We start from the raw sequence: 27,268 nt of genomic DNA, 5'->3' as shown, positions 1-27,268 counted from the left end.
GCAGAGAGCAGGGTGCTGCAGGGGGAGGACCAGTGTGTGGGGTGGGGGCTACCACAGCAAATGTGGGGTCCCCAGAGATTTCACAGCGGGGTTCTGTTGCTGCAGGAGGGGAACAGGCAGGTGAGATTGGGGCCGGTCCAGGAGCGGAAGTGCTCCCAGGTAAGATCTCGGTGCATGGTTCCCCCACAACCGGGGTGTCAGGAAGCCAGGTAGGTCTGCCTGAACCGGCGACTTGGTCAGGAACGGAGGAGGAGCAGGCACGACCCACGGTCGCAGCGGCTGTGGCCGCTGTCACCCGCAGTGGGAGTGCTGGAAGCCAAGGGGCCTCCCGGAGGTCCGATAGCTCTTCCCCTTCTGACCAAGTGGCAGCCGAGTCAGGTGGAGGCCAGGACACAGGTCCCGGGGTACTGACTGAAGATGTGACAGTCTCGTCGATTCTGGCCACATCTAGTCAGGGGTTTCAGGCAGCGTTAGAGGCTGACGACAGCCTGAAAGCTCTTAAGGAGCAGGCGGCACAGCCTCCCTCGGACTCGGACCCGGAGCGAGTGGTCTGGGACCAAGGACGGCTGTACCGGGCCACGGTCCAGCAGGGTTCACCGGAGGCGTGGCCCAGGGACCGACAGTTGGTGGTACCCTATCCGTTCCGGACGGAGTTGTTGCGGATCGCACATGAGATTCCGATGGCCGGACACCTAGGGATCGCTAAGACCAAGGCCAGGTTAAACCAGCATTTCTACTGGCCAAAAATGGGGGCCGATGTGGCTGCCTACTGCCGTTCGTGTGAAACCTGTCAGAGAGTGGGGAAGGCGGGGCCACACCCCAAAGCCCCACTAGTATCTCTGCCAATCATCGATGAGCCTTTCAGGAGGGTGGCTGTGGATCTGGTCGGCCCGCTGGCCATCCCCAGCAGCTCCGGGAAACGCTTCATACTGACGGTAGTGGACTATGCCACCCGGTACCCAGAAGCAGTGGCCTTGTCGTCCATTCGGGCTGACAAGGTGGCCACCGCATTGCTGGAGATTTTCTCCCGAGTGGGTTTTCCCCAGGAAATGCTCACTGACCGGGGGACCCAATTCATGTCCCAGCTGATGGAGGCCCTCTGTAAGCAAGTCCAGGTGCGACATCTGGTGGCCAGCCCGTACCATCCACAGACTAATGGCCTGTGCGAGCGGTTCAATGGCACCTTAAAGCAGATGCTTAAGATGTTGGTCGACTCCCATGGGCGTGACTGGGAGCGGTATCTCCCACACCTGTTATTTGCTTACCGGGAGGTTCCACAGGCCTCAACAGGATTCTCACCGTTTGAGCTCCTGTACGGGCGACGTGTGCGGGGCCCCCTGGCTCTGGTGAAAGAGGCTTGGGAAGGGGATTTGGCCACCCCTGGAGTGTCGGTTATCGAGTATGTCATGCGCTTCCGGGACAAAATGCAGGCCTTGACGCAACTGGTACACGACAATATGGCTCAAGCCCAGGCCGATCAGAAGCGTTGGTACGACCAGAACGCTTGTGAGAGGACCTACCAAGTGGGTCAAAAGGTGTGGGTACTGGTCCCCGTACCACAGGACAAGCTTCAGGCAGCCTGGGAAGGCCCATACCTCGTGTACCAGCAGCTCAACCCTGTAACGTACCTGGTCACCCTGGACCCTGCCCGTGGAAGGCGGAAGCCCTTCCATGTGAACATGATGAAGGCACATCATGAGCGGGAGGCATGTGCGCTCCCCGTGTGCAACCTGCCCGAGGAGGGAGAAGCGGAAACCCTCTTGGATATGCTAGCCCAGGTTAGGGCAGGCGGATCCATTGAGGATGTGGAGGTTGGCCACCAGCTCTTGGAGGACCAACGGTCCCAGCTGTGGGCCACCCTACACCCCTTCCGGGGGTTGTTTACCAACCAGCCCGGAAGGACTGACTTGGCTGTCCATCACGTGGACACTGGGGATCATCCCCCGATCCGGCGTTCAGCATATCGGGTCTCCCTGGAGGTGCAGCAACACATGCGCCAGGAGATTGACGAGATGCTGAAGCTGGGGGTGATCCAGGCATCCAACAGCGCTTGGGCCTCGCCTGTAGTCCTCGTCCCTAAGAAGGACCGAACCACGCGGTTCTGCGTGGACTACAGGGGGCTCAATGCGGTCTCGGTCGCCGATGCGTACCCAATGCCACGCATCGATGACCTGCTCGATCAGTTGGCCGGGGCTCAGTACCTGACCATCATGGATCTGAGCCGGGGATATTGGCAGATCCCCCTGACTCGCAAGGCCAGGGAACGCTCTGCCTTTATTACCCCATTTGGACTATACGAGTCCACGGTGATGCCATTCGGGATGAGGAATGCCCCTGCCACTTTCCAGCGGATGGTCAACACCCTGCTCAAGGGACTTGAAGGGTACGCGGCCGCGTACCTAGATGACATTGCCGTCTTCAGTCCCACCTGGGAGGACCACCTAGAGCATCTAGCACAGGTGCTCAGGCGGATCCACCGGGCAGGTTTGACCATCAAGCCGGGAAAGTGTCAGCTGGCCATGAGCGAGGTCCAGTACCTCGGTCACCGGGTAGGCGGGAGAACACTGAAGCCCGAGCCTGAGAAAGTGGAGGCCATCGCATCCTGGCCCACCCCCAGGACCAAGAAGCAGGTGATGTCCTTCTTGGGGACCGCTGGGTACTATAGGAGGTTTGTTCCATGCTATAGTAGCCTGGCAAAGCCCTTGACGGACCTCACCAAGAAGAAGCTGCCCTCTGCAGTCGATTGGACAATGGACTGCGAGACAGCCTTCCGGGCCCTAAAGGACGCCCTGTCCAGCCCGCCCGTGCTACAGGCAGCCGACTTCACGCGGCCGTTTGTAGTACAGACCGACGCCAGTGACTTCGGCCTCGGTGCGGTGCTCAGCCAGGTGGACTCTGCGAGCCAAGAGCACCCAGTCTTGTACCTGAGCAGGAAGCTGTTACCAAGGGAAGTTGCCTATTCCACGATGGAGAAGGAGTGCCTGGCCATAGTGTGGGCCCTGCAGCGTCTGCAACCCTATCTGTACGGGCGCCACTTCATCGTGGAGACGGACCACAATCCCCTCAGCTGGTTGCACACCGTCTCTGGGACGAATGGGCGATTGTTGCGATGGAGCCTTGCGCTCCAGCAATACAACTTCACCATTCGCCACAAAAGGGGCCGTGACCACGGTAACGCAGACGGGCTGTCCCGACAAGGAGAGGTCGCGGACGGGCGCACGGGGGAACACCGGAGTGTGCTGCCCCCTAGCGCCCTCAAAAGGGGGGAGGTGTGAGGCAAATCCCGGGATATGAAGATGAATTATGACTCCAGTCATAATCCCTCATCACTCCCTGGCAGTGCCCCCTCCCTTCTTGTTCTCAGTGTTCCACTTACACCTCCATGGCCATGTCCTGTGATATGGAGATGAGGTGGTGTGGGAACAATGGACACAGGATGACTCCCTGCCGTCACCCTGTAACAAGAGTTGTATCTCATTAGCAAGGCTATGGAACTAGCCAGACAGAACGACTCCAGTAAAAAATGGTTCATATCTCGCAAGCCATATTTCCGATAAATATGGCAACCATAAAAATGGTGTCTCCGCATGCGGACGATGCCGGCACACCCTTTTTATGGGAGCAGGACATTGGGAAATGCCCCAGGCGTGATATCAGCCAATGGGGAACTGGCAGACAGGTCATGAGTCCCCTCGTTCTGTAGCTAAATTCATAACTGTCACAATGAGAGCATTGGCGTCCGCCTACGACGCTCCCAGGCAAAGTTATGGCCCATATTCCATGTTGTGGATTGTCCATAACTCAAGCCAGGGGTGGAGCAGTGCTCCCTCTGAGGTCACTAAGGTAGGAGGGGACCTGGATTTGCCCAGGTTGATAACCCTACTTCGGCCATTTTCCAGTGTTCTTTCGCTGGGGGTCACGTGCAGGAAACATCTGCGGGAGTTCCTAGAAACCTGGTCTACAGCGCCCCCCTGTGGCCAGACGCACAAGGTAACTGATTGAATTGCATACCTGTTGTAAACCATGCTTTATCTGTAACTGTACTCTGACATATGTATATTCTGTAGATTCCCTATTGTATATATTGTAGTTTCTAGTGTGCTTTAGGCTGATTAAATTATATAATTAATCTTGGGCTGTTCTGTTATCTCGATCTTGAATCCCACGTCTGTGTGTTCGGCTAATAGTTACCGTGAAGCGGTTGGTGGCAGCGAGTTGTGCCAAGGATTATTGTGGGGAGGCCAGTGAGATTCGGGAAGATATTATATATTCCGCCCGCGGAGGTCGGGGGAATATATACCCTACTCTCACCGGGGACCCTTCGATAATCGGCATAAGTAGTATAGCGGCCTCCTTTCTTATTGTCGGGCAATTCCATAATTGGCCTGACTATAAGAGGGGCGCTAGAGAGCGCGTCACGTGCTCTGTCTGTCGGTCGGGAGGTATAAAGGAGGGGTGACCCCCACTTGTTACCCCCCGATTGTGACGTACTGGTAGCCAGCGCGGGGGATTTCTGAGTGACCCCCCCGGTGGTTTGTGACAGGTAACAACAGCGTGATTGCATGTAGTGTGTAACAAAAAACAAAATTGAAAAAGTCTGCCCACCCTCCCCCACAAGTGATCTGGTTATGGCTGACTGTATGAGGGCGAAGAATCAAACAGTCAATCAGTGAACTGAACCTCCTTGAGCCAAGTACGAACCAGTGGAGGTTCGCTTTGTTTGCTGACAGCGAATCGAACCTACAAAGGTTCGCTCATCTCTAGTCTTCAGACCACTGAACACATCTAGAACATCATTAGTTGACAATTACAAAGGAAGCTGCCAGCAGTGGATCTTGATAATTTACATACTTGCTTGCATTCTGCATGGCCGAACATTGCTCAATCATTAGTAACGTCATTGATAGCAAGACAATGTGTGCAAGTGCTTGTTTTTTTGCGCATGGAGCTCAACAAATCGAGATGTTTTACAAATATTGTTTCATTTTTTACCTTATATACATATCATTAACATATCAAACCATCCTGTTATTTATATAAGTTTTTGTTTTTCATTCTTAGTGTTGCATTTTCAATGTTAAGGAGTGTATATACATAGGTGGTTAAGATTTTGCTGTTGTCACAGTAAGTAGGTAATTCATAGTGCAATATGTATAACTTCCTTATTTTTGTGTTCCTATGGCTATACACATTCTTACTGGTAATATGGCATTCCCTGGTGAGCCTGGTTCTTAAATACTAAGAATAGTATTATTACCTCTTCTCTTGATAAATTCTTCAGATTGTTTCTGTCTCCGTTGGAGAAACAAGGCTGTCTGTCCTCAAACGTAGCACCCTCCTCTGAGAGACAGAGAGAGAGAGCGAGAGACAGAGAGAGAAGGGACAGGAAGGTGTAGGGAATAGGAGGGACAAGCCCATACACATAGAAAGCACACAAAGTGGGGGAAAATTGGGAGCAGTACCAGAAAAAAGACAAAGAGCCGGCATGGATTGAACTGCTTATGGGATTGAGAAAGAAGTCAGAGATATGGAACGTAACATGTGGAATGTAAGAAATAGAAAAAGAAGGGATAGATAAGACGGGAGTAATAAAATACTTACCCCCATCCCCAGAGGAGCGCCTCCTGTCATCAGAAACACAGTTAGTTCCTGCTGCTGATTCCATCTGAAATCAAGGTTCACAATGTTCAGTTCACCACCAATAGACTATGTTAATATCAGTGCTATTTGTACATGGCAAAAATAGCATTGGTTTCTTCTCTTAAAACCTTGTCCATTACTAATTCATTAGATACCTCTTTCCATAAACGGACGCCATCCATTCCAGGAAGGGGAACTCCTCGTACTCTTGCAGGCTGCACTTCTTCTAGTGGGTGCTCAAGGGACTACAAAAAAAATACAGTAATCTATAATTTTATGGTATGATCTCCAAAGTATTGTCAAGTTATCAATTTCTGGTATATTTATGTTACTTTACTGCTTGCCAACTCTTTATTAAAGGGGTATCCCCACCTCTAAGATCCTATCCCAATATGTCATAGGTGTAATAATAATAATAAGAATAAAATTAGCAAATACCTCTAATTAAAAATGTAGTATAGTTTTTCTAATTCACTATGTCAAGTATCTTATGTGCAGGGCATTGCAGTGGCTTAGGTATCCATGGTTAGGACCCCTACCATCTAACTGTCCCTATATGTGTGGCTGTAACCATAGAAACCTAAGCTAATTTAATGTCCTCCACATGAGGTAAGTGACATAGTGTAAGTTCCAGGGTTTCCATAGAACTTGTGTTTTCGTGCCGTCGTCCAAGATGGAGTCTCTTGTCTCGCCTGGCCCTTGAACTTCTTGTCTGCCCTACTTATAAGTCCCAGTCCAGGCTTTTGTCCTTGCTTGAGGATTTTGTGCTGCTTGCTACTGAGTCACTTCTGGCTTGTTTCTGCTGCTACACGTTAGTTCTGTGCTCTGCCTCATTACAGTTCTGCTGCCTGAAGTCGACAGTGCATTACCCTGATCCTGGCTGTGATTCCCTCCTTTCGAGAGTCCCAGGAGAGGAGATAATACTGCTGGACTTCCTTGGTCTGTATGAACTAGTTTCCCTGTTTGTTATCTGTGTACTTCATCCAGGACTCTATCTGTAAAAGATGTGTGCTGGACTTGAGCGTGACTTTTTTCAGCCCTAGGAAGTACACTGAGAACTCTTTGTTTGCTATGTGCACCTGTATATCACTTCTGGACTCTCATGTGTTAGTGCTGTGCTTACTCTTGCATATTATTTTGGACTTTTCACCACTTATTTGCTGTGATAACTCCTGCATATTATTCTGAACATTTCCCCATTTGTTTGATGTGCAATCCTGCATATTATTCTGGACTTTCACATATTTGTTTTCTGTGCACAATCCTGCATATTACGTTTGGACATTTACATATTAGTACGGTTTGCACTTGCATTTAATTTGTAGTTGTCTCTGTTATTCTCTGTTATTTACACTGTTTATTATTTGTTAATACAAAGTATTTACCCAACCCTTGTCTCAGTTTCGTTATATTCCACGCTATCAGATTCCTGAGTATCTACACAATTGTTACACATAGCTTCTCAGTCGAACTATACTACATTTCTAATTGGAGGTATTTGCTAATATTCTTATTATTATTACACCTACTACATATTGGGATAGGATCTGGGAGATGGGAATAACCGTTTAAAGTGAAATTGAGCTTTAAGTACTTACTGGTGTCCCTCTGCCAGGCAAACCCCTCACTGCTCCTATACTGTGGAGTTCGGCGCCATTGCTGACTGGTGCCCCATTAGTGATAGAAAAGCTTTCCAGTTTTATGTGATCTGAAGGGTCAGGACCAGGGGAGGGTGGAGGCACAGGTCTCCCTCTGTCACGTTCTCTCTTTGGGGTCCGGCTTCTGCGGAAATGGAACAAGCTCCTACGCCTTCTTTTTGGGGGGGCATCTGTATCACTTTGATGAGTGGAAGATACACTGATAAATATATGATGGGTTAAGTCACATTACATATGATGTGAGAGGTACACTGATATAATGAATGTGTAAAGTTCTTTACTGCACCTATTGGATTGTGTTAATACTGTCCGATGGAAAAATTCATCCAAGCCTTCATCTATGGCAGGATCAGGGCGTTCTGTGTCAGATGCTGGACCTCGGACCTCAGGAATAAATAAATATGGTCATGTATCCTTGTAACGACTGTGTTATGTTAATAATGTAAGTATGTCATTACACTCACCTTGCCTCCTCCTGGTGCTCTACGTGATTGTTGTTTCGGCCTGTCCCGGGTCTGGTGCTGCAGTTTACTCCCTTCTGTGGGTAGTTCAGAAAGACCTTCTAGAGATACGCTTAGAGAGCGAGAGAGCTGACTGCTAGCAGATGAGGAGAGCGCGGGTGGAGAACTGAGTTCACGAGAGCCAGGGGAACCCAAATCTAGGGTCTTGGGGCTTAATTCCTGCTCACTCACACCTACCAAATGAGGGGCATATGGATTTAGTTAATATTATAATATAAAACTATTAATTAATATTCAAATTATATTAATTAATAAGTTTATTTTTCAGCCAGAAAGAGAAAAGTAAAGGGATGTTTTCCACAAAGCAAACAGAATGAAGAAGTATAAGTTGAAGTTGTGCATGATTTTGAGAAAATAGTACATATGAGAGATCTCACTGATAAACGCAGACACGGGACGGATTTTTCTGCCTTGAAGCCGTTTCTTTATTACCATGGTATCCTGTAGACAGATTACAACATTATTAAGTAAAAAAAATGAAGAAATAGATGTTTTTATATTAAATGATAAAAGTATATATGTAGGAGTAACTTATTTAGCTTTGCCTCTACTAGAACCCCATAGCCCTTACACCATTTCTAGATGCACCAAAATGATTTCAATACTAAATCACTGAAACATAATATGTGTAGAGGTGAGGCTCTGCAAGGGCAGTGAGAAAAACTGGTTTCCAGTGATGTTTTCCAGGACTTTGATATTGATTGCCTATTTGTAGAATAGCTGATCAATATCAGATCATTAGCAGCTCAATTGTTGGCACCTTCAACAATTAGCTGATCACAACTCCGGAGACAGGTACATAACCTTCACTGGTTACCAGACACAGCTCCATACATTTTATATAGGTTATGCCATACTGAGTAGCAATAGCAGATATAAAATGTATACGGCTGCGACTTGTAACAACAAAGAGGATGGTGGCTTCTTCATTCAGCTGGTTTGTCAAGGTACCAAGAGCCAACATCCCACAATTGTTTACCATAAGAAGATAGAGTTGTTTAAAGGGTGCTATAGACGCTGCGACATCGCTAGCGATCTCGTTAGCGATGTGACACGCTAGATCGCAGATGCGATCTGCCGAGATCGCACATAGGTCATTTTTATAGCGCCGGTCGCATGTGCGATCTCAGTGGATCGCATCTGCGATCTAGCGTGTCACATCGCTAACGAGATCGCTAGCGATGTCGCAGCGTGTAAAGCACCCTTAAAGCAAATCTGTCACATTATTTCACAATACAAACTGCAAAACACTATTAACTTTTAGACCCGATGAGGCAGGTGTAAATACTTTGAAAATCCATGTCAGAATAGCTGAATAAATTTGATATTTAAAATGAGCATTTATTGAGTCCTTGCAAAGAGTGAGAGAGCTCACAAGTCCAAATGTACCTATTCTCCACTCACCCAGCCTGACAGCTGCGGCTTGTACTGAGCAGTGAGATATCTTGGCATCATAGAGGAAGAACAATGAAGAACCTGTCAGGTGCAATATGCACCCAGAACCACGAGCAGTTCTGGGTGCATATTGCTAATCACTGTTTAACTGTCCCTGTATACACTAGCATAGATAAAGGGATCTTTAGAAAAAGTATTTCTGAAGATCCTCTATGATATGCTAATGAGGCCAGCGACTAGTCACAAGGGCGTTAGTTCCTGCGCTCATTCCGTTCTCTTAGCATGTTAGCACGGCTATAGAGGCAAGCTTACATGCTATTCAATGCGCATTGCCCAGTATCGCCTGCGGTGACGTGCATTTCTGTGTCCATTGTCACCGCTTCAGAACGCTGGATTATGGGTCAGTACGCATGATCAGAAGTCACTGCAGTTCCGGTCATGTGCAGTATGAAGCCGGATGTATGCGTCCTGGCTTCAGAGAGGTCTAGTGCACATGACCGGAAGTGCTGGGGACTTTTAGGCTATGTGCCCACGGGGACAGTGTCCTGCGGATATATCCGCAAGACATTCCGCAGGTGCTCCCAGGAAACCGCACCACAACTTTTGTCTGTTTCCATGCTGCGGAATGTCCTGCGGATATGGTGCGGGCATTCTGCATTGAGGATACAGTACCATGGCTTCGGCACTGCATCCTCAATGCAGAGCAAGCGGCTGAGTGATCGGGTGTTCATACTCACCTCCATCACGCAGCACCTCGCTTTCCGGCGGCCGGGTCACTCTGTCAGCGTCTGCAGGAGAAGGTGGGCAGGCCTGAACTAGCTCCGGCGGTCACATGACCGGAGCTCATGCAGGCCCCGCCCACCTTTTCCTTCCTATACAGTGCCTACAAGTAGTATTCAACCCACTGCAGATTTAGCAGGTTTGATATGATGCAAATACGTTAGAGCCTGCAAACTTCAAACAAGAGCAGGATTTATTAACAGATGCATAAATCTTACAAACCAACAAGTTATGTTGCTCAGGTAAATTTTAATAAATTTTCAACATAAAAGTGTGGGTCAATTATTATTCAACCCCTAGGTTTAATATTTTGTGGAATAACCCTTGTTTGCAATTACAGCTAATAATCGTCTTTTATAAGACCTGATCAGGCCGGCACAGGACTCTGGAGTTATCTTGGCCCACTCCTCCATGCAGATCTTCTCCAAGTTATCTAGGTTCTTTTGGTGTCTCATGTGGACTTTAATCTTGAGCTCCTTCCACAAGTTTTCAACTGGGTTAAGGTCAGGAGACTGACTAGGCCACTGCAACACCTTGATTTTTTCCCTCTTGAACCAGGCCTTGGTTTTCTTGGCTGTGTGCTTTGGGTCGTTGTTTTGTTGGAAGATGAAATGACGACCCATCTTAAGATCCTTGATGGAGGAGCGGAGGTTCTTGGCCAAAATCTCCAGGTAGGCCGTGCTATCCATCTTCCCATGGATGCGGACCAGATGGCCAGGCCCCTTGACTGAGAAACAGCCCCACAGCATGATGCTGCCACCACCATGATTGACTGTAGGGATGGTATTCTTGGGGTCGTATGCAGTGCCATCCAGTCTCCAAACGTCACGTGTGTGGTTGGCACCAAAGATCTCGATCTTGGTCTCATCAGACCAGAGAACCTTGAACCAGTCTGTCTCAGAGTCCTCCAACTGATCATGAGCAAACTGTAGACGAGCCTTGACATGACACTTTGAAATTAAAGGTACCTTACGGGCTCGTCTGGAACGGAGACCATTGCGGTGGAGTATGTTACTTATGGTATTGACTGAAACCAATGTCCCCACTGCCATGAGATCTTCCCGGAGCTCCTTCCTTGTTGTCCTTGGGTTAGCCTTGACTCTTCGGACAAGCCTGGCCTTGGCACGGGTGGAAACTTTCAAAGGCTGTCCAGGCCGTGGAAGGCTAACAGTAGTTCCATAAGCCTTACACTTCCGGATGATGCTCCCAACAGTGGAGACAGGTAGGCCCAACTCCTTGGAAAGGGTTTTGTACCCCTTGCCAGCCTTGTGACCCTCCACGATCTTGTCTCTGATGGCCTTGGAATGCTCCTTTGTCTTTCCCATGTTGACCAAGTATGAGTGCTGTTCACAAGTTTGGGGAGGGTCTTAATTAATCAGAAAAGGCTGGAAAAAGAGATAATTAATCCAAACATGTGAAGCTCATTGTTCTTTGTGCCTGAAATACTTCTTAATACTTTAGGGGAACCAAACAGAATTCTGGTGGATTGAGGGGTTGAATAATAAATGACCCTCTGAATAAACTTTTCACAATTTAAAAAAAAAAAAAAAAAGAAATAACATTCTTTTTTGCTGCAGTGCATTTCACACTTCTAGGCTGATCTACAGTCCAAATGTCACAATGCCAAATTAATTCCGAATGTGTAAACCTGCTAAATCTGCAGGGGGTTGAATACTACTTGTAGGCACTGTACCTGGATCCACCGCGCTGCTGTACACCGGACGGAGAAAGTGACTCCGGTGAGGCAGGTAAGTATATGGGACCCTGCGGAGAAATCCGCAACAATAATTGACATGCTGCAGATTTTTCCGCACGAAAATCCGCACGATTTCTGCTGCGGAAAAATCCGCAGCGTGGGCACAGCATTTCCCAAATGCCATAGAAATGGCTGGGGAGTAGCTGTGCTGCAGATTTCTGGAAAATCCGCGGCTTTTCCGCGAGAAATCCGCAGCAAAATCCGCGTATTTTCCGCAGCGTGGGCACATAGCCTTAAACATGCGTAGTGACCCTATACCCAGCATCTGAGGAGGTGACAACAGACACAGGTACATTCGCCACTGCTGATGACACTGGGCAATGATGGGCATTGAATAGCATGACCTCCGGTCACCACGCAGCTTTCTTCCCCACGGAATCACCACTGCAATTGCGTACTCAGATCCACACAGGGGGGCTGTAGATACGGGGCCTATAGGATCACTGACAGTGTATTTCCACTGAACCACCACTGCATCTGGCATACCCAGATTCTCAAAGTGAAGCGATAGACACTGGGTCTTTATTCCTTAAAGAATTTCTAGCAGTACACTAAGGACTAAATTTGAACACACATAGTGGAACTTGGTCCCATAGTACAGCAGCAACATGAGCATGAGCCCCTTTGAGAGGTTAAATGACGGTAATTAAGCATTTTAGCGGACCATATACCACAGTTTGCTAGTGAACATTGGGTCTCCAAGAGACTTATCATATAGACAATAGCAAAGGTTAATCACTAAGGTACCATTGGTCAACATATGTGAACCTAATTTCACCAGTCTAACCCCATATACATTTCTTGTGTACATTTATTTGATAAAGGCCAAAATTGTATGGCCGAAACGTCATAAATAGCACAGACCTTTGCATGAATAAAAATTGGCATTTATAAGCATCAATATTCTCGTTTTTTCAAATCCTTTGAGTGCCCGAGTTGACTTTTCGCACTATTGAATAGCATGTTAGCACGCCCCTGTGGACGTGCTAACATGCTAAGAGGGTGAACTAGTGGGGGGAAGTAACACCCTTGCGACTAGTCTGGCTTAATTAGCATATCAAAGGATCTGTAGAAATACTTTTTGTAAAGATCTCTTTATCTATGCTACTAGATATAGTGACAGTTAGGAAATGATTAGCAATATGCTCCCAGAACTGCTTGTGGTTCTGGGGGCATAGTGTTCCTGAGAGGTTCACTTTAATCATGCTAGGTGGGTGAAGATTGAGATTAAACTTTCAAAAAGGATTATATAAACATTAAGATGTATATTTCAAAAACTAACCTTATCCATTTCTTTGGCTGCAGTATGCCACAAAAATTTTGACACAATTCCTTTTTTTTGTCATCACATAGTTAAATGAAATTAGACTGACTGCTAATTTAAAGAGCTCAGTAGCTAAGCTGCTCCACTTCTCCAATATACAGATAATGAAGGGAGCTGGCTCAGTTATATAAATTAGTTATTTAACTCTGAAAAAATGCCTCATTGGACTGCAAGCAGAGATTTCTCATATTGCGCTCCAGAAGGAACAAAAAGAGAATTTTGTTTACTTACCGTAAATTCTTTTTCTTATAGTTCCGACATGGGAGACCCAGACCATGGGTGTATAGCTTCTGCCTCCGGAGGACACACAAAGTACTACACTAAAAAGTGTAGCTCCACCCTCCTAGCATATACACCCCCGGGATAACCAAATCTAGCCAGTTTAGTGCAAAAGCTGAAGGAGGACATCCACCCACAAGTAGAGATAGAGCAAAACCCGGAACAACCGGCACCTCTGTCTACAACAACAGCCGGTGAAAACACACGGAACAAGAAAACTGCCAACAGGCAACAGGGAGGGTGCTGGGTCTCCCATGTCGGAACTATAAGAAAAAGAATTTACGGTAAGTAAACAAAATTCTCTTTTTCTTCATCGTTCCTTATGGGAGACCCAGACCATGGGACGTCTCAAAGCAGTCCATAGGTGGGAATAAACAGAAAACTGAGAAGTAGGCAAAACCTAACTTCACAAATGGGCGACAGCCGCCTGAAGGATGCGTCTGCCCAAGCTCGCATCTGCCGAAGCATGAGCATGCACTTGGTAGTGCTTTGAAAAGGTGTGCAGACTAGACCAAGTGGCAGCCTGACAGACCTGCTGAGCCGTAGCCTGGTGCCTGAAAGCCCAAGAGGCACCGACAGCTCTGGTCGAGTGTGCCTTGATCCCCGGTGGGGGAGGCACCTGAGTACTCTGGTAGGCATCGGATATGGCCCACCTGAACCAACGAGCTAGGGTCGGTTTAGAAGCCGAGAGACCCTTGCGCTGACCTGTGGTCAGCACAAAAAGAGAGGTGCACCGCCTAAGAGCCGCGGTGCGTGACACATAGATCCGGAGCGCCCGCACCAGATCTAAAGTATGCAACGCTTTCTCAAAGCGATGAACAGGGGCCGGACAAAGGGAAGGCAATGAAATGTCCTGGTTAAGGTGGAAAGGAGAGACCACCTTAGGAAGAAAGTCCGGAGTCGGACGGAGAACTACCTTATCTTGATGAAAAACCAAAAAAGGTGACTCCGAAGAGAGCGTGGCCAAATCAGAGACTCTCCTGAGAGAAGTTATGGCCACCAGAAAGACGACTTTTTGTGAAAGTCGAAACAAAGAAACTTCCCTAAGAGGCTCAAAGGGGGGTTTCTGTAAGGCCGTGAGGACCAGATTAAGGTCCCAGGGATCCAAAGGCCGCCGGTAAGGTGGAATGATGTGAGATGTGCCCTGCATGAAGGTGCGCACCTGAGCCAGTCGGGCGATACGCCGCTGAAAGAACACTGACAGAGCCGAGACCTGTCCCTTAAGGGAATTGAGGGATAGTCCTAGCTGCAGACCGGACTGTAGAAAGGACAGGATGGTTGGCAAGGAAAAAGGCCAAGGGGCATGGCCGGAAGAACGACACCAGGACAGGAAAATTCTCCAAGTCCCTGTGGTAAATCTTTGCCGAGGAAGACTTCCGAGCTTGAGTCATAGTGGAGATGACTTCGGGAGGAATGCCGGAAGCCGTCAGGATCCAGGACTCAAGAGCCACGCCGTCAATCTGAGAGCCGTAGAATTCTGGCAGAAAAACGGACCTTGAGAAAGAAGGTCTGGGCGGTCCGGGAGATGCCACGGAACCTCTATGGACAGACGGAGCAGGTCTGGGTACCAAGCTCGCCTGGGCCAGTCTGGGGCGATGAGTATGACCCGACGGCCCTCCATTCTGATCTTGCGCAGGACTCTGGGCAAGAGAGCTAGAGGGGGAAACACGTAAGCCAGACGAAACTGGGACCAATCCTGAACCAGCGCGTCCGCTGCAAAGGCCTGAGGATCGTGGGAGCGAGCCACGTAAACCGGGACCTTGTTGTTGTGCCGGGATGCCATTAGATCCACTTCCGGAGTGCCCCACTTGCGGCAGATCGACCGGCGGAACACTGCCTTATGCAGAGCCCACTCGCCGCTGTCCACGGTTTGACGGCTGAGATAATCTGCCTCCCAGTTTTCCACGCCTGGGATATGGACTGCGGATATGGTGGACTTGGAGTCCTCCGTCCACTGAAGGATGCGTTGAACCTCCAACATTGCCAGGCGGCTGCGAGTCCCGCCCTGGTGATTGATGTAGGCAACTGCTGTCGCGTTGTCTGACTGGACTCGAATGTGCTTGCCCGCCAACAGGTGGTGAAAGGCTACGAGAGGTAGAAGCACAGCTCTGATCTCCAGCACATTGATCGAGAGGGCTGATTCGGACGGAGTCCAAGTGCCCTGTGCTCGGTGGTGGAGAAATACTGCTCCCCAGCCGGATAGACTGGCATCCGTGGTGAGGATCACCCAGGACGGGGTCAGGAAGGAGCGTCCCTAAGACAGAGAGAGAGGCCGAAGCCACCACTGAAGAGAGCTCCTGGCTTGTGGCGACAGAGCCACCAACCTGTGCAAGGAAGAAATCCGCTTTTCCCAACAGCGGAGAATGTCCAGCTGCAGAGGACGCAGATGGAACTGGGCAAAGGGAACCGCTTCCATTGACGCCACCATCTGACCCAGCACCTGCATAAGGTGCCTGATGGAATGACGGCGGGGCCTCAACAGAGAACGCACCGCCAGATGGAGGGACTGCTGTTTGACTAAGGGCAGCTTGACAAGTGCCGGCAGAGTTTCGAATTGCATCCCTAGGTACGTGAGTTTTTGGGTCAGGGTCAGAGTGGACTTGGGCAGATTGACAAGCCACCCGAATTGAACAAGAGTGGCGAGAGTGAGCGAGACACTCCGCTGACAGTCTGCACCGGATGAAGCCTTGACAAGAAGGTCGTCCAGGTAAGGAATTACTGCCAACCCCTGGAGGTGCAGAACCGCAACCACTGCTGCCATGACCTTGGTGAATACTCGAGGGGCCGTGGCTAACCCGAAGGGGAGAGCCACGAATTGGAAATGTTCCTCTCCGATTGCAAAACGTAGCCAACGCTGGTGCGAAACTGCAATTGGCACATGCAGATAGGCATCTCTGATGTCGATGGATGCCAGGAAATCTCCTTGGGTCATTGAGGCAATGACTGATCGCAGAGACTCCATGCGAAAATGCCGCACCTGAACATGCTTGTTGAGAAGCTTGAGATCCAGGATGGGCCGGAAGGAACCGTCCTTTTTGGGGACTAGGAAGAGATTTGAATAGAAACCTCTGAACCGTTCCCTGGCGGGAACTGGTACAATTACTCCGTTGGCCTGCAAGGATGCCACGGCCTGAGAGAAGGCGGCGGCCTTGGAGCAGGGGGGAGTTGACAGAAAAAATCTGTTTGGCGGGCTGGAAGAGAACTCTATCCTGTAGCCGTGGGAGATGATATCCCGCACCCACTGGTCGGAGACGTGTTGAAACCACACGTCGCCAAAGTGGGAGAGCCTGCCACCGACTAAGGACGCTGCTGGCTCGGCCAGATAGTCAAGAGGAGGCTGCCTTGGTGGCAGCAGCTCCTGCGGACCCTTGTGGACGCGGCTTCTTGCGCCAGGTGGGCTTCTGGTCCTTGGCCAAGTTAGTGGACGAGGCCGAGGGCTTAGAGGATGACCAGTTAGAGGAACGAAAGGAACGAAACCTCGACTGGTTCCTGCCCTGGACAGGTTTCCTGGCTTTAGTCTGTGGCAAGGAAGTACTCTTCCCGCCAGTAGCCTCCTTAATAATTTCATCCAGCTGTTCACCGAACAGCCTGGACCCAGCAAATGGGAGCCCAGCAAGGTACTTCTTTGAGGAAGCATCCGCCTTCCACTCACGAAGCCACAAGATCCTGCGGATAGCGAGGGAATTGGCGGAGGCCACCGCAGTGCGGTGAGAGGCCTCCAGCATGGCAGACATGGCGTAGGCTGAAAAGGCTGAAGCCTGGGAAGTTAAAGCAACCAATTCAGGCATAGAGTCCCTAGTGAGGGTATGCATCTCCTCCAGAGAAGCAGAGATGGCTTTGAGAGCCCACACTGCTGCAAAAGATGGGGAGAACGAGGCCCCTGTCGCCTCATAGACAGACTTGGCCAGGAGGTCAACCTGGTGGTCAGTGGGATCCTTGAGTGAGGTGCCATCAGCCACAGATACAACTGTCCGGGCTGAGAGTCTAGACACCGGAGGGTCCACCTTTGGTGAGAGAGCCCACTTTTTGACCACCTCTGGTGGAAAAGGAAAACGATCATCAGAACCACGCTTAGGAAAGCGTTTGTCAGGACAGGCTCTGGGCTTGGACACAGTGGCCTGAAAACTGGAGTGGTTAAAGAACACACTCCTTGGTCTCTTAGGCAAAGTAAACTGGTGCTTTTCTGCCAGAGAGGGTTGCTCCTCTGATACTGGCGGATTGAGGTCCAGTACAGTATTAATGGACGCAATCAAATCACTAACATCTGCATCCCCCTCAGTCAGATCAATGGGGCACATAGAGGTAGCATCCGAGCCCCCAGTAAAGACATCCTCCTCGTCCTGCGAATCGGCTCGTGAATCGGAGCCGCGGGACGAGGAAGGAGAGGGGTCCCTGCGTTTCCTTTTAGGAGGACGGGGTCTGGGAGCAGATGAAGAATCCTCTGTGAGCTCTGGAGAACGAGCTGAAGCAGCAGGGGCACCCTGTGAAGGGGGCTGATGCATGCTCAGCAGAGTCCGGGACAGCTCTCCCATGGAGTCAGCAAAGGACTGGGAGATAGACTTAGTAAACAATTCTACCAAAGCCGGGGGTTCAGCCACCGGGGCCGGAGCAGCCGGAGGGACCACTGGGGAGACTCCAGGCTGAGGCACCACCATGTTAGAGCAGGCATCACAATGTGGATATGTGCTCGGTTCAGGCAGTACGAGCTTACATGCAGTGCATATTGAGTACAGCCTTGCAGCCTTGCTCCTAGTGTGAGACATGCTGCTGAGGTGGGTGCTCTGCAGTAAGAACACACTCCTTCAGAATGACCCCCAGAGAGTGTATAATAAAGTCCGCAACCAGAGGTTGTGGCTTACCAGACCGATTTGTGTGCCCTCCGGATCCCACAGCTCAGACCCCCAGACAGGTTGCAGAGATGCAGCTGCCAGCGCCGATCAGTGTGAGAACGCTGATAAAATGGCGCCGGAGTGAGGAGGGGGGGCGGGACCTAGTCCAAGAGCGGGAACCGGAGGGCCAAGGGGATATACAGGGGAGGGAAACATCTCCTCAGAGAGGAGTGTCCTCCCCTCTGCTGAACGGCCGGTGGGCGGCGCCGCACTGTCCCTCTGCATGACTGACATGCAGGGGCAGTGAAACCGAAAGTAGGCCGCAGCTGAAGCCGGGGACTGGATTTTACAATGCGGCCGGCGAGCAGGCACCCTCGGCCCGGTTCTCAGGGGAAAACCAGAGAACCGGCCGGAAATGTCACCAAAATAACTAACACACTCTCCCCAACAATAAAAAATGCAAGGGACCCCCTGACAAGAACATCTCAAATACTTAGCTTGAGAGACGCAGGGCCAGGTCCCTGAGGGATGAGTGCTCCGTCCGGCAGGGTCCTGAGAGGGCTGCGGATGGAGACCGATCTCCTACAAAGCAGTGAGAACCGTGCTGGCTCCCACTTCAAGCCAGAGCCCGAGGGATGGTGAAGGAGCGCGGCATGTAAAGGCTCCAGCCTTGAAATCAACCTTAACAGCACCGCCGACAGTGGGATGAGAAGGGACATGCCGGGGGTCCAGCTTGGACCCGCTTTTCTTCCAACTCTTTAAAATCAAAAATCAGATGAGAATGCATGTGTGATCCTCCTGAACACAAAGCATTGAACTGGCTAGATTTGGTTATCCAGGGGGTGTATATGCTAGGAGGGAGGAGCTACACTTTTTAGTGTAGTACTTTGTGTGTCCTCCGGAGGCAGAAGCTATACACCCATGGTCTGGATCTCCCATAAGGAACGATGAAGAAATGTGAATATCTCTGCAATGGAGCATCACAGTGCAAAATAAAAAACAGTGGCAGAATCAGGGGAGCTCAGGGATTTTTAAAATGTGATTGATCTAATTTTATTAAAAAAATAGAAGTCCTCTTTAAATGTAAATTGTTAAATTGAGTGATGATGTTTTTGTAATGCATCTAATGTAGCTGTGACACATTGTTATACCATTTATCCTCTGTCTTAACTGAACATACATTTTCATCTTCCTTTAATCATCCCATTATAGAGGAGATATCAAAAGAGAAAAGCAATTTCTATTCTCCAAATTTCTAGCAGTAAAAAGTAACCCCGTGTAACTAATGCTAGAACACTCCTGACTTACAATGCTGGAGTACATCTCTCCCTCATGAGTTTCCTGTTTATTTCGGGGTGGTGTCTGGGGCAGATATCCCATAAGCCTCTGCTCCTCTTCCATAAGAGCCTGCAGTTGAGATCTGTGTCGGGCCTGTCAAATTGATGAAAAGACATCATATAAGTACCCAGATATCTGTAGTGACGCCTGCAAATACACTACGCATTGTTTAACATTTACCCTTGTGAAATAATATTAGTGATTAATAGGCCAGATTAGGGACATGGATTATTTTTCTATGTGGTCCTGTCACCATAGAAATTGGCTGACAAAATAATTTTCGCCCTTTTATAAATATATTGTGTATTTGAGAGAGTAAATAAATGCAACAAATAAAGTCTATGCCTGGTATGAGCCGATGTAGACTGGTCCAAAATGTGCACACATTTCTGGCTTTCTTGATAATAAAATAGTTTCAAACTTAAAGACCACTTCCATACCTTGAAGACCAACCTACTTATCCTTGGCATGTTTCAAAGTCGACACATGCTGAGAAAATTAAGCAACTTCTTAATAAATTTACTGTGTCAAAAACTGGCTTCTACTAATGTGAGCCTTTGTGTTTTGTCCACTAGAGCGCATTACTTAAAGGGGTATTCCCATCTCCAATATCCTATCCCAATATGTAGTAGGTGTAATAATAATAATAATAATAATAATATTAGCAAATACCTCCTATTAGAAATATAATATAGTTCTCCTGATATAGCCATGTCTCCTACTTCATATGCAGGGCATTGCAGATTAGGTATCTATGATTACGTCCACTCATTTAGAGACAGTTAGTTAGAGTCTAAGGGGAAAATCTTTCTCCTTGCGGAGACTGACAAACCAATCTGGCTACCAGTGAGGTGACTAATAGCTGCAATGCTCATATGGAAATATTCAAATTGTCTCTTCATTAAGGAGATGAACTCTAGTGCCACCATTTGGAAGTAGCAATCCTACAAGTCAAAAGTGATTCTTTAACTTGTCTTATGACTTAGGATTGATGCCAGATCAGAAAAGTTTTCCCCTTAGACCCCATCTTAGCTTCTCATACAGCCAGATCAGATCTCATACTTTGCACTGACGAGGGACAATCACCCCGAAACACCATGTCTGCAAACTGAGGTTCTAATCTGGCATAAATCTTTAGTCATATGACAAGGCTTGTTAACACTAGAACTACTGGACTCGTGACACCTATATAGAAATACATAGTGCAAAGTAGTCAAAATGACTACCTCAGTAGTTCTAGTGTTAAAGGGTCACTTTTGACTTTTAGGATTGCTACTTCCAATAGGTGGCGCTAGAGTTTGTCTCCTTCCTCCCTGAAGAGACAATTTGCAGTTAGTTAGTTGCTAGTGCTCATAACCATGGATACCTAAGGTCCTGCAATGCCCTGCACATGAAGTGACACAGTAAATCAGAAGAACTATACCACATTTCTAATTGGAGGTATTTGCTAATATTATTATTATTACACCTACTACATATTGGTATAGGCTCTTGGAGATGGGAATAACCCTTTAATGTGTATGCGTAAAGAACAGAACTGAATATTGTAATTAAATAATAGATGATAATCATGGGAACGAATAAGAACAAATACATGAATCCTAACATGTATTAGGAAATGTATGGAATATGGAATAAGGATAATAAATTATACTACTGGCATGATTTTATTTCCAGTCTATGCTCAGTCCTCGTCTTGGATATAGTCTAATGATTTGTGTGGCTAGTTTAGATCAGATGTACAACTTGTTCCTTTTACTTTTTCAATGCTTCTAAAATTGGAAAATGAGGCAACTTAAGGTCTAAAGCCTGCTTTACACCATACGATCCAGCATACGATATCGTATGCGATTGTACCCGCCCCCATCGTATGTGCGGCACGTTCAATTTGTTGAACGTGTCGCACAAACGAATAACCCCCCGTCACACGTACTTACCCATCCATACGACCTCGATGTGGGCGGCGAACATCCACTTCCTGGCGTCACATCGACGTCACGCGGCAGCCGGCCAATAGAAGCGGAGGGGCGGAGATGAGCGGGACGTAAACATCCCGCCTACCTCCTTCCTTCTGCATAGCCGGCCGGGAGCAGCGGCACGCAGGTAAGATCTGTTCATCGTTCCCGGGGTGTCACACACTGCGATGTGTGCTACCCCGGATACGATGAACAACCTGACGTTCAATTTTTAGGAATTGAACGACGTGCATGCGATGAACATTTTACCGTTCAATCGCAATTGCACGTAGCTGTTACATGCTACAATGTAACTTGTGATGCCGGATGTGCGTCACTTACGACGTGACTCCGCCGACACATCGTAAGATATATTGTAGCGTGTAAAGCAGGCTTTAGGTAAAATGTGCTACAATTTTGTGTATACAGCTCATATTCTCACATATGTGTCTCCATGCTAACAAACTATAAACTCTTTCAAGTCTGATCTTCCACTCTTGTTTTTCTCCATCTGTCTGCTTCTTACCAACACATTCTGCCTACATACTAAATGTAAGGGACTGATGGAGGACCGTACAATACAGGGCAGACCACACCGGAGGTTCTATTCTGCCTCTTATCATCTAAACTCATATGTCTGCCCAGGCCTTATAGAGCTACAAAATAAAATGGAAAAAATGGTTGTGATGGTACAGCTAGCCTTAAGGTTCATATATGATTAATCTGTTTCCATACTGTGGTCTACTGTTCTGTCCCATCATGGCCCGCCTATTATAATTACCAGCTTTCTATGTGTTCTTTGCATTTCCTGCAGAACTTGCTCCAAAACCGAATTACTGAGCCGTGTCATGAGGGACAGTTGTGCAGCTCTGGAAAGACAGTATATGTAAGAATGTTATACAATTTTACAATATAACACAATTTTTATTAGCACTGAGAATCATATACCCCTTGGCATATGTTTCTTTAGCATTGGAGTCTATGGGTGATGTATAACACTGATGGGGGGTTCATTTTCAGGGTATACAGTAAAAGAGTTTGCATGCCCGAAACGTGAACCACAAACTCTATGTGTACAGAACCTTAAAGGGGTTCTCCACAAAAAATGTTCATTGTAAAGTTACACAATAGATCTTGGAATAATAATAATAATTTCCACAATCGGATGTGTTATAAAATATGTTCCTGTGCTGAGATAATCTCTATATATGTGCCCTGCTATGTACTGTGTAATGGCCGTGTCTGACCGTACAGGGACACGGTCTGATCATACCACATCTCCTGGGTAGGGGACGCAAAAGAGAGTATATAAACATTACAGCACATGATTAGAGCTGATTCTTTTTGTGAGATAAAGTATTTCCCTGCCTGTTTTTTTTTAATGTTTTACCTTAAAGAAGAATTTGTGATCCCGTGATGTAATATCTCTATACTTTATTACTTCTTCTCCGGCTCAGGAGATGGGGTATGATCAGACCATGTCCCTGTACGGTCAGACATGACCATTACACAGTATATAGCAGGGGCACATATATGATTATCTCAGCACAGGAACATTTTTTGTACACACATCCAATTGTGAAACTTAAGGCCCCGTTACACGCTACAATATATCTGACGATATGTCGTCGGGGTCATGGTTTTCGTGACGCACTTCTGTCGTCGTTAGCAACGTCGTTGCGTGTGACACCTACGAGCGACTCCGAACGATCATAAAACTAACGAAAATCGTTGATCGTTGACACGTCGTTCATTTTCAAAATATCGTTAGTCGTTTCGAACGCAGCAGACATATTGCTACGTTAGACACCCTGCCAACGACAAACAACATCGTTAGTGTGTCCGTCTTCAGTGACACGGGCGTGTCGTTACGAGCAATGCTCCACGCCTCCTCCGCTCTGATTGGTGTCACGCCAGGGTGTATGCTATGGACAATTATACACCTCTGACGTTGCCGGAATCGTTGGGAGGAATGCTGTGTGACGGTGTCCACACGACCGCCTTGGTCAAACAATATATCGCTGAACGATGTAGTGTCGTTTGTGAGATGGGTACGTGTGACTGCTACAAAACGACCTATGAGTGATCTCGGCATATCGTAGCAATGATCTGGGCGTGTTGCATCGCTAACGAGATCGCTAGCGATATCGTTGCGTGTAAAGCGGCCTTAATTCCAAGATCAATTGATTAAAATTAACTTTGTTCATGGGAAAACTGTACGGTATATTACAGATACATTTTTTTTTTTTTAGAATTGGAGACAAAACATTTTATTTAGTGTCCTGGGCCTAACAGGAAATGTACTAATGCTACTGTTTATTATTGAACATATAGAATGCATACCAAAAGTTGCAATGAAAAGGAGGACACTGGCTATTTAAAAATTATGGGGCAGATTTACTAATCCTGCCTAATATAAAGACTGTGTAAGAATACAAAGACTGAAAATGCACACAATTTATCACAGTTGCTTATAGACTGATTGCTGTATGTCCACTATAAGTTCATGTTCAAAACTTATAACTCTGCTCTCCATTTGATCAAATAAGCCTCCTTCACCACTCTCATCACATCACTATCTGACAATCTAAAATTACTTTTGAAAGTTTCCACTCTTTTGAGCCCAAAAGTACAGGCCCCATTCACCAACCTCAGTGCTGACGATCTGGACACTTCCAAGAAAAAAAAGCAACCATATCCATCAGGACATTTTTACCCAATCTCCTCGAACCCCTCCCTTCCCTTCCACTCTTTAGGAATACTACTGCAACTCTCTACTTATCTCTCTCCTTCTAACCAACAGTCTGGTCTCGGTCCGGCGCATCCTATCTTCTTGCGATTACGATCCTCCTCTTTGCTTCGTGTGGATGACACGTCCTACATCATCAACACAGAGTCCGCCATTGCGCTCCTGCATATGCGCACTTCTCTCAGCCCTGCTGAAGGCAGATCAAAGTATTGTAGTGTGCATTCGCAGGCGGTCTTTGACCTTTCCCTGCACATTACAATACTTTGCTGTATCCACAGCAGGGCAGAGAGATGTGCGCTTGTGCAGGAGCGAAAGGTCGGATACTGTGAGGATGATGTAGGATGAATGGAGCAGTGAAGGTGGACAAAGATCACAAGAAGAGAGGAGGCGGCGGACCAAGACCAGTGATGCCCATTGGACTGGACCGCGCCGCAGGTGAGTACAATAAAAAATTATTTTTACTTTATACAGAGCAGCCTGGGCACTTATATACAGTATGCTACAATGCTGTATATACGAGCTTACTGGTGGTGGCCGCAGCTTATAGGCAGGGCCGGATTATAGGCGGGGCAGGCGGGGCTTCAGCCCCGGGGCCCCCACCAAAAGAGCTTCCAAGGGGGCCCCCACCACCAGGGCCATACTTGCCACCCGTCAGCAATTTTTTTTTTCTTTTCTTCACACCCGCTCCCCCTCCGTTAAGACAGTCTAAATCAGCTGTGTTTTCGGGGGGGGGGGGGGGGGGGGGCACCTACATTTATTTGTATCTGCGTCTCTAAGACGCAAAAACAAGCTGCGGGCACAGGACGCTGATTGACCTCGGAAGTACCATCGTTTGTACTTCCGGGGTCAGAGGTGTGCCTGCTCCCTGCTCTGCTGCGGCGTCCAATGCTGCGGACGTCACAGCAGGACGCCGCCGCGGACGTCACAGCAGGACGCCGCCGCGGAGAAGACCCACGCGCGCGGCCGGCTGCGGAGGAGAAGACCCACGCGCGCGGCCGGCCGCGGAGGAGAGGACCCACGCGCGCGGCCGGCCGCGGAGAAGACCCACGCCGCGGCCAGGAGAGGAGACTAACCGGAGCAGGAGAATGGCCGCGGCACCGGAACAGCAGCAGGACGATGGCGGCCTATACCGGAGCAGCAGGAGGATGGCATCAGAGCAGGTAGGGACAGAGCTGAAGAAAGATGTGTGGTGTGATGCAGAGCTGTGTGGTGTGATGCAGAGCTGTGTGGTGTGATGCAGAGCTGTGTGGTGTGATGCAGAGCTGTGTGGTGTGATGCAGAGCTGTGTGGTGTGATGCAGAGCTGTGTGTGTGATGCAGAGCTGTGTGTGTGAAGCAGAGCTGTGTGTGTGAAGCAGAGCTGTGTGTGTGAGTGTGTGTGTGTGTGAAAGAGAGCTGTGTGTGTGTGAAGCAGAGCTGTGTGTGAAGCAGAGCTGAAGAAATATGTGAGGTGTGAAGCAGAGCTGTGTGTGTGTGTGTCTGTGTGTGAAGCAGAGCTGTGTGTGTGAGTGTGTGTGTGAAAGAGAGCTGTGTGTGTGTGTGAAGCAGAGCTGTGTGTGAAGCAGAGCTGAAGAAATGTGTGGTGTGAAGCAGAGCTGTGTGTGTGTCTGTGTGTGAAGCAGAGCTGTGTGTGTGAGTGTGTGTGTGAAAGAGAGCTGTGTGTGTGTGAAGCAGAGCTGTGTGTGAAGCAGAGCTGAAGAAATGTGTGGTGTGAAGCAGAGCTGTGTGTGTGTCTGTGTGTGAAGCAGAGCTGTGTGTGTGTGTGTGAAAGAGAGCTGTGTGTGTGAAGCAGAGCTGTGTGTGAAGCAGAGCTGAAGAAATATGTGTGGTGTGAAGCAGAGCTGTGTGTGTGTGTCTGTGTGTGAAGCAGAGCTGTGTGTGTGAAAGAGAGCTGTGTGTGTGTGAAGCAGAGCTGAAGATATGTGTGGTGTGAAGCAGAGCTGTGTGTGTGTCTGTGTGTGAAGCAGAGCTGTGTGTGTGTCTGTGTGTGAAGCAGAGCTGTGTGTGTGTGAGAGAAGCAGAGCTGAAGAAAGATGTGTGGTGTGAAGCAGAGCTGTGTGTGTGTGAGAGAAGCAGAGCTGAAGAAAGATGTGTGGTGTGAAGCAGAGCTGTGTGTGTGTGAGTGAAGCAGAGCTGAAGAAAGAGGTGTGGTGTGAAGCAGAGCTGTGTGTGTGTGAGAGAAGCAGAGCTGAAGAAAGATGTGTGGTGTGAAGCAGAGCTGTGTGTGTGTGTGTGTGTGTGTGAAGCAGAGCTGAAGAAAGATGTGTGGTGTGAAGCAGAGCTGTGTGTGAAGCAGAGCTGAAGAAAGATGTGTGGTGTGAAGCAGAGCTATGTGTGAAGCAGAGCTGAAGAAAGATTTGTGGTGTGAAGCAGAGCTGTGTGTGTGTGTGAAGCAGAGCTGTGTGTGTGTGTGAAGCAGAGCTGAAGAAAGATGTGTGGTGTGAAGCAGAGCTGTGTGTGAAGCAGAGCTGAAGAAAGATTTGTGGTGTGAAGCAGAGCTGTGTGTGTGTGTGAAGCAGAGCTGTGTGTGTGTGAAGCAGAGCTGAAGAAAGATGTGTGGTGTGAAGCAGAGCTGTGTCTGTGAAGCAGAGCTGTGTGTTTGAAGCAGAGCTGTGTGTGTGTATATATGAATCAGAGCAGTCTATGCGGCACCCCAGAACTATATGGGTCCCCCAGAGCGCTAAGCCACCCATCCCAGTAATGTGTACGCCACCAGAGCGGTTTGCCACTCCAGTAACGTCTATGCCCCCCCCAGTAATGTCTATGCCCCCTGCCCCTCCTGTAATGTATTTATTGTAGGCCCCAGCCCCTCCTGTGATGTATATACATCAGTGCTGTGTCAGTGTGCATGGTGTGCAGTCATGTCTGTTATTGATGGCCATCATGCAACACAGCCATATGTCCTGGAGGAGCTGGATACAAGCGGGAGAGGTGAGTGAGGCTGCTTGTGACTTCTCCATATTAACACCTGTAATGCGTCTGTGTCTGCATGTATGTCAGTGTATATGACTGTGCATATATTTGTCTGTTTAAATGTATTTTTGT

General features: G+C 48.4%; 1 protein-coding gene across 3 annotated transcripts in view; it reads right to left on the bottom strand.

Annotated features, from left to right (window-relative positions):
- The window catches only part of CARMIL3 (capping protein regulator and myosin 1 linker 3), a 137,347-nt gene that overhangs the window by 11,380 nt on the left and 98,699 nt on the right, over positions 1–27,268 (bottom strand). For all 3 annotated transcript variants that reach the window (XR_012724887.1, XR_012724888.1, XM_075319299.1), the window contains exons 28-36: positions 22,257–22,344; positions 19,491–19,613; positions 8,197–8,260; positions 7,763–7,992; positions 7,585–7,682; positions 7,239–7,497; positions 5,796–5,885; positions 5,602–5,665; positions 5,258–5,340 (exon numbers count right to left, since the gene is read on the bottom strand). Coding sequence is in view for 1 of the 3 variants with exons in the window: in XM_075319299.1 (XP_075175414.1) it covers positions 5,258–5,340; positions 5,602–5,665; positions 5,796–5,885; positions 7,239–7,497; positions 7,585–7,682; positions 7,763–7,992; positions 8,197–8,260; positions 19,491–19,613; positions 22,257–22,344 (1,099 nt within the window). In the remaining 2 variants the exon portion in view is untranslated. The remainder of the gene's footprint in view (positions 1–5,257; positions 5,341–5,601; positions 5,666–5,795; positions 5,886–7,238; positions 7,498–7,584; positions 7,683–7,762; positions 7,993–8,196; positions 8,261–19,490; positions 19,614–22,256; positions 22,345–27,268) is intronic.

This window comes from Anomaloglossus baeobatrachus, chromosome 1 (assembly GCF_048569485.1).
Source record: "Anomaloglossus baeobatrachus isolate aAnoBae1 chromosome 1, aAnoBae1.hap1, whole genome shotgun sequence".
Lineage (NCBI taxonomy): Eukaryota > Metazoa > Chordata > Amphibia > Anura > Aromobatidae > Anomaloglossus > Anomaloglossus baeobatrachus.
Note: the sequence above shows the minus strand (reverse complement) of the source record. Positions and strands in the feature narration are given on the sequence as shown.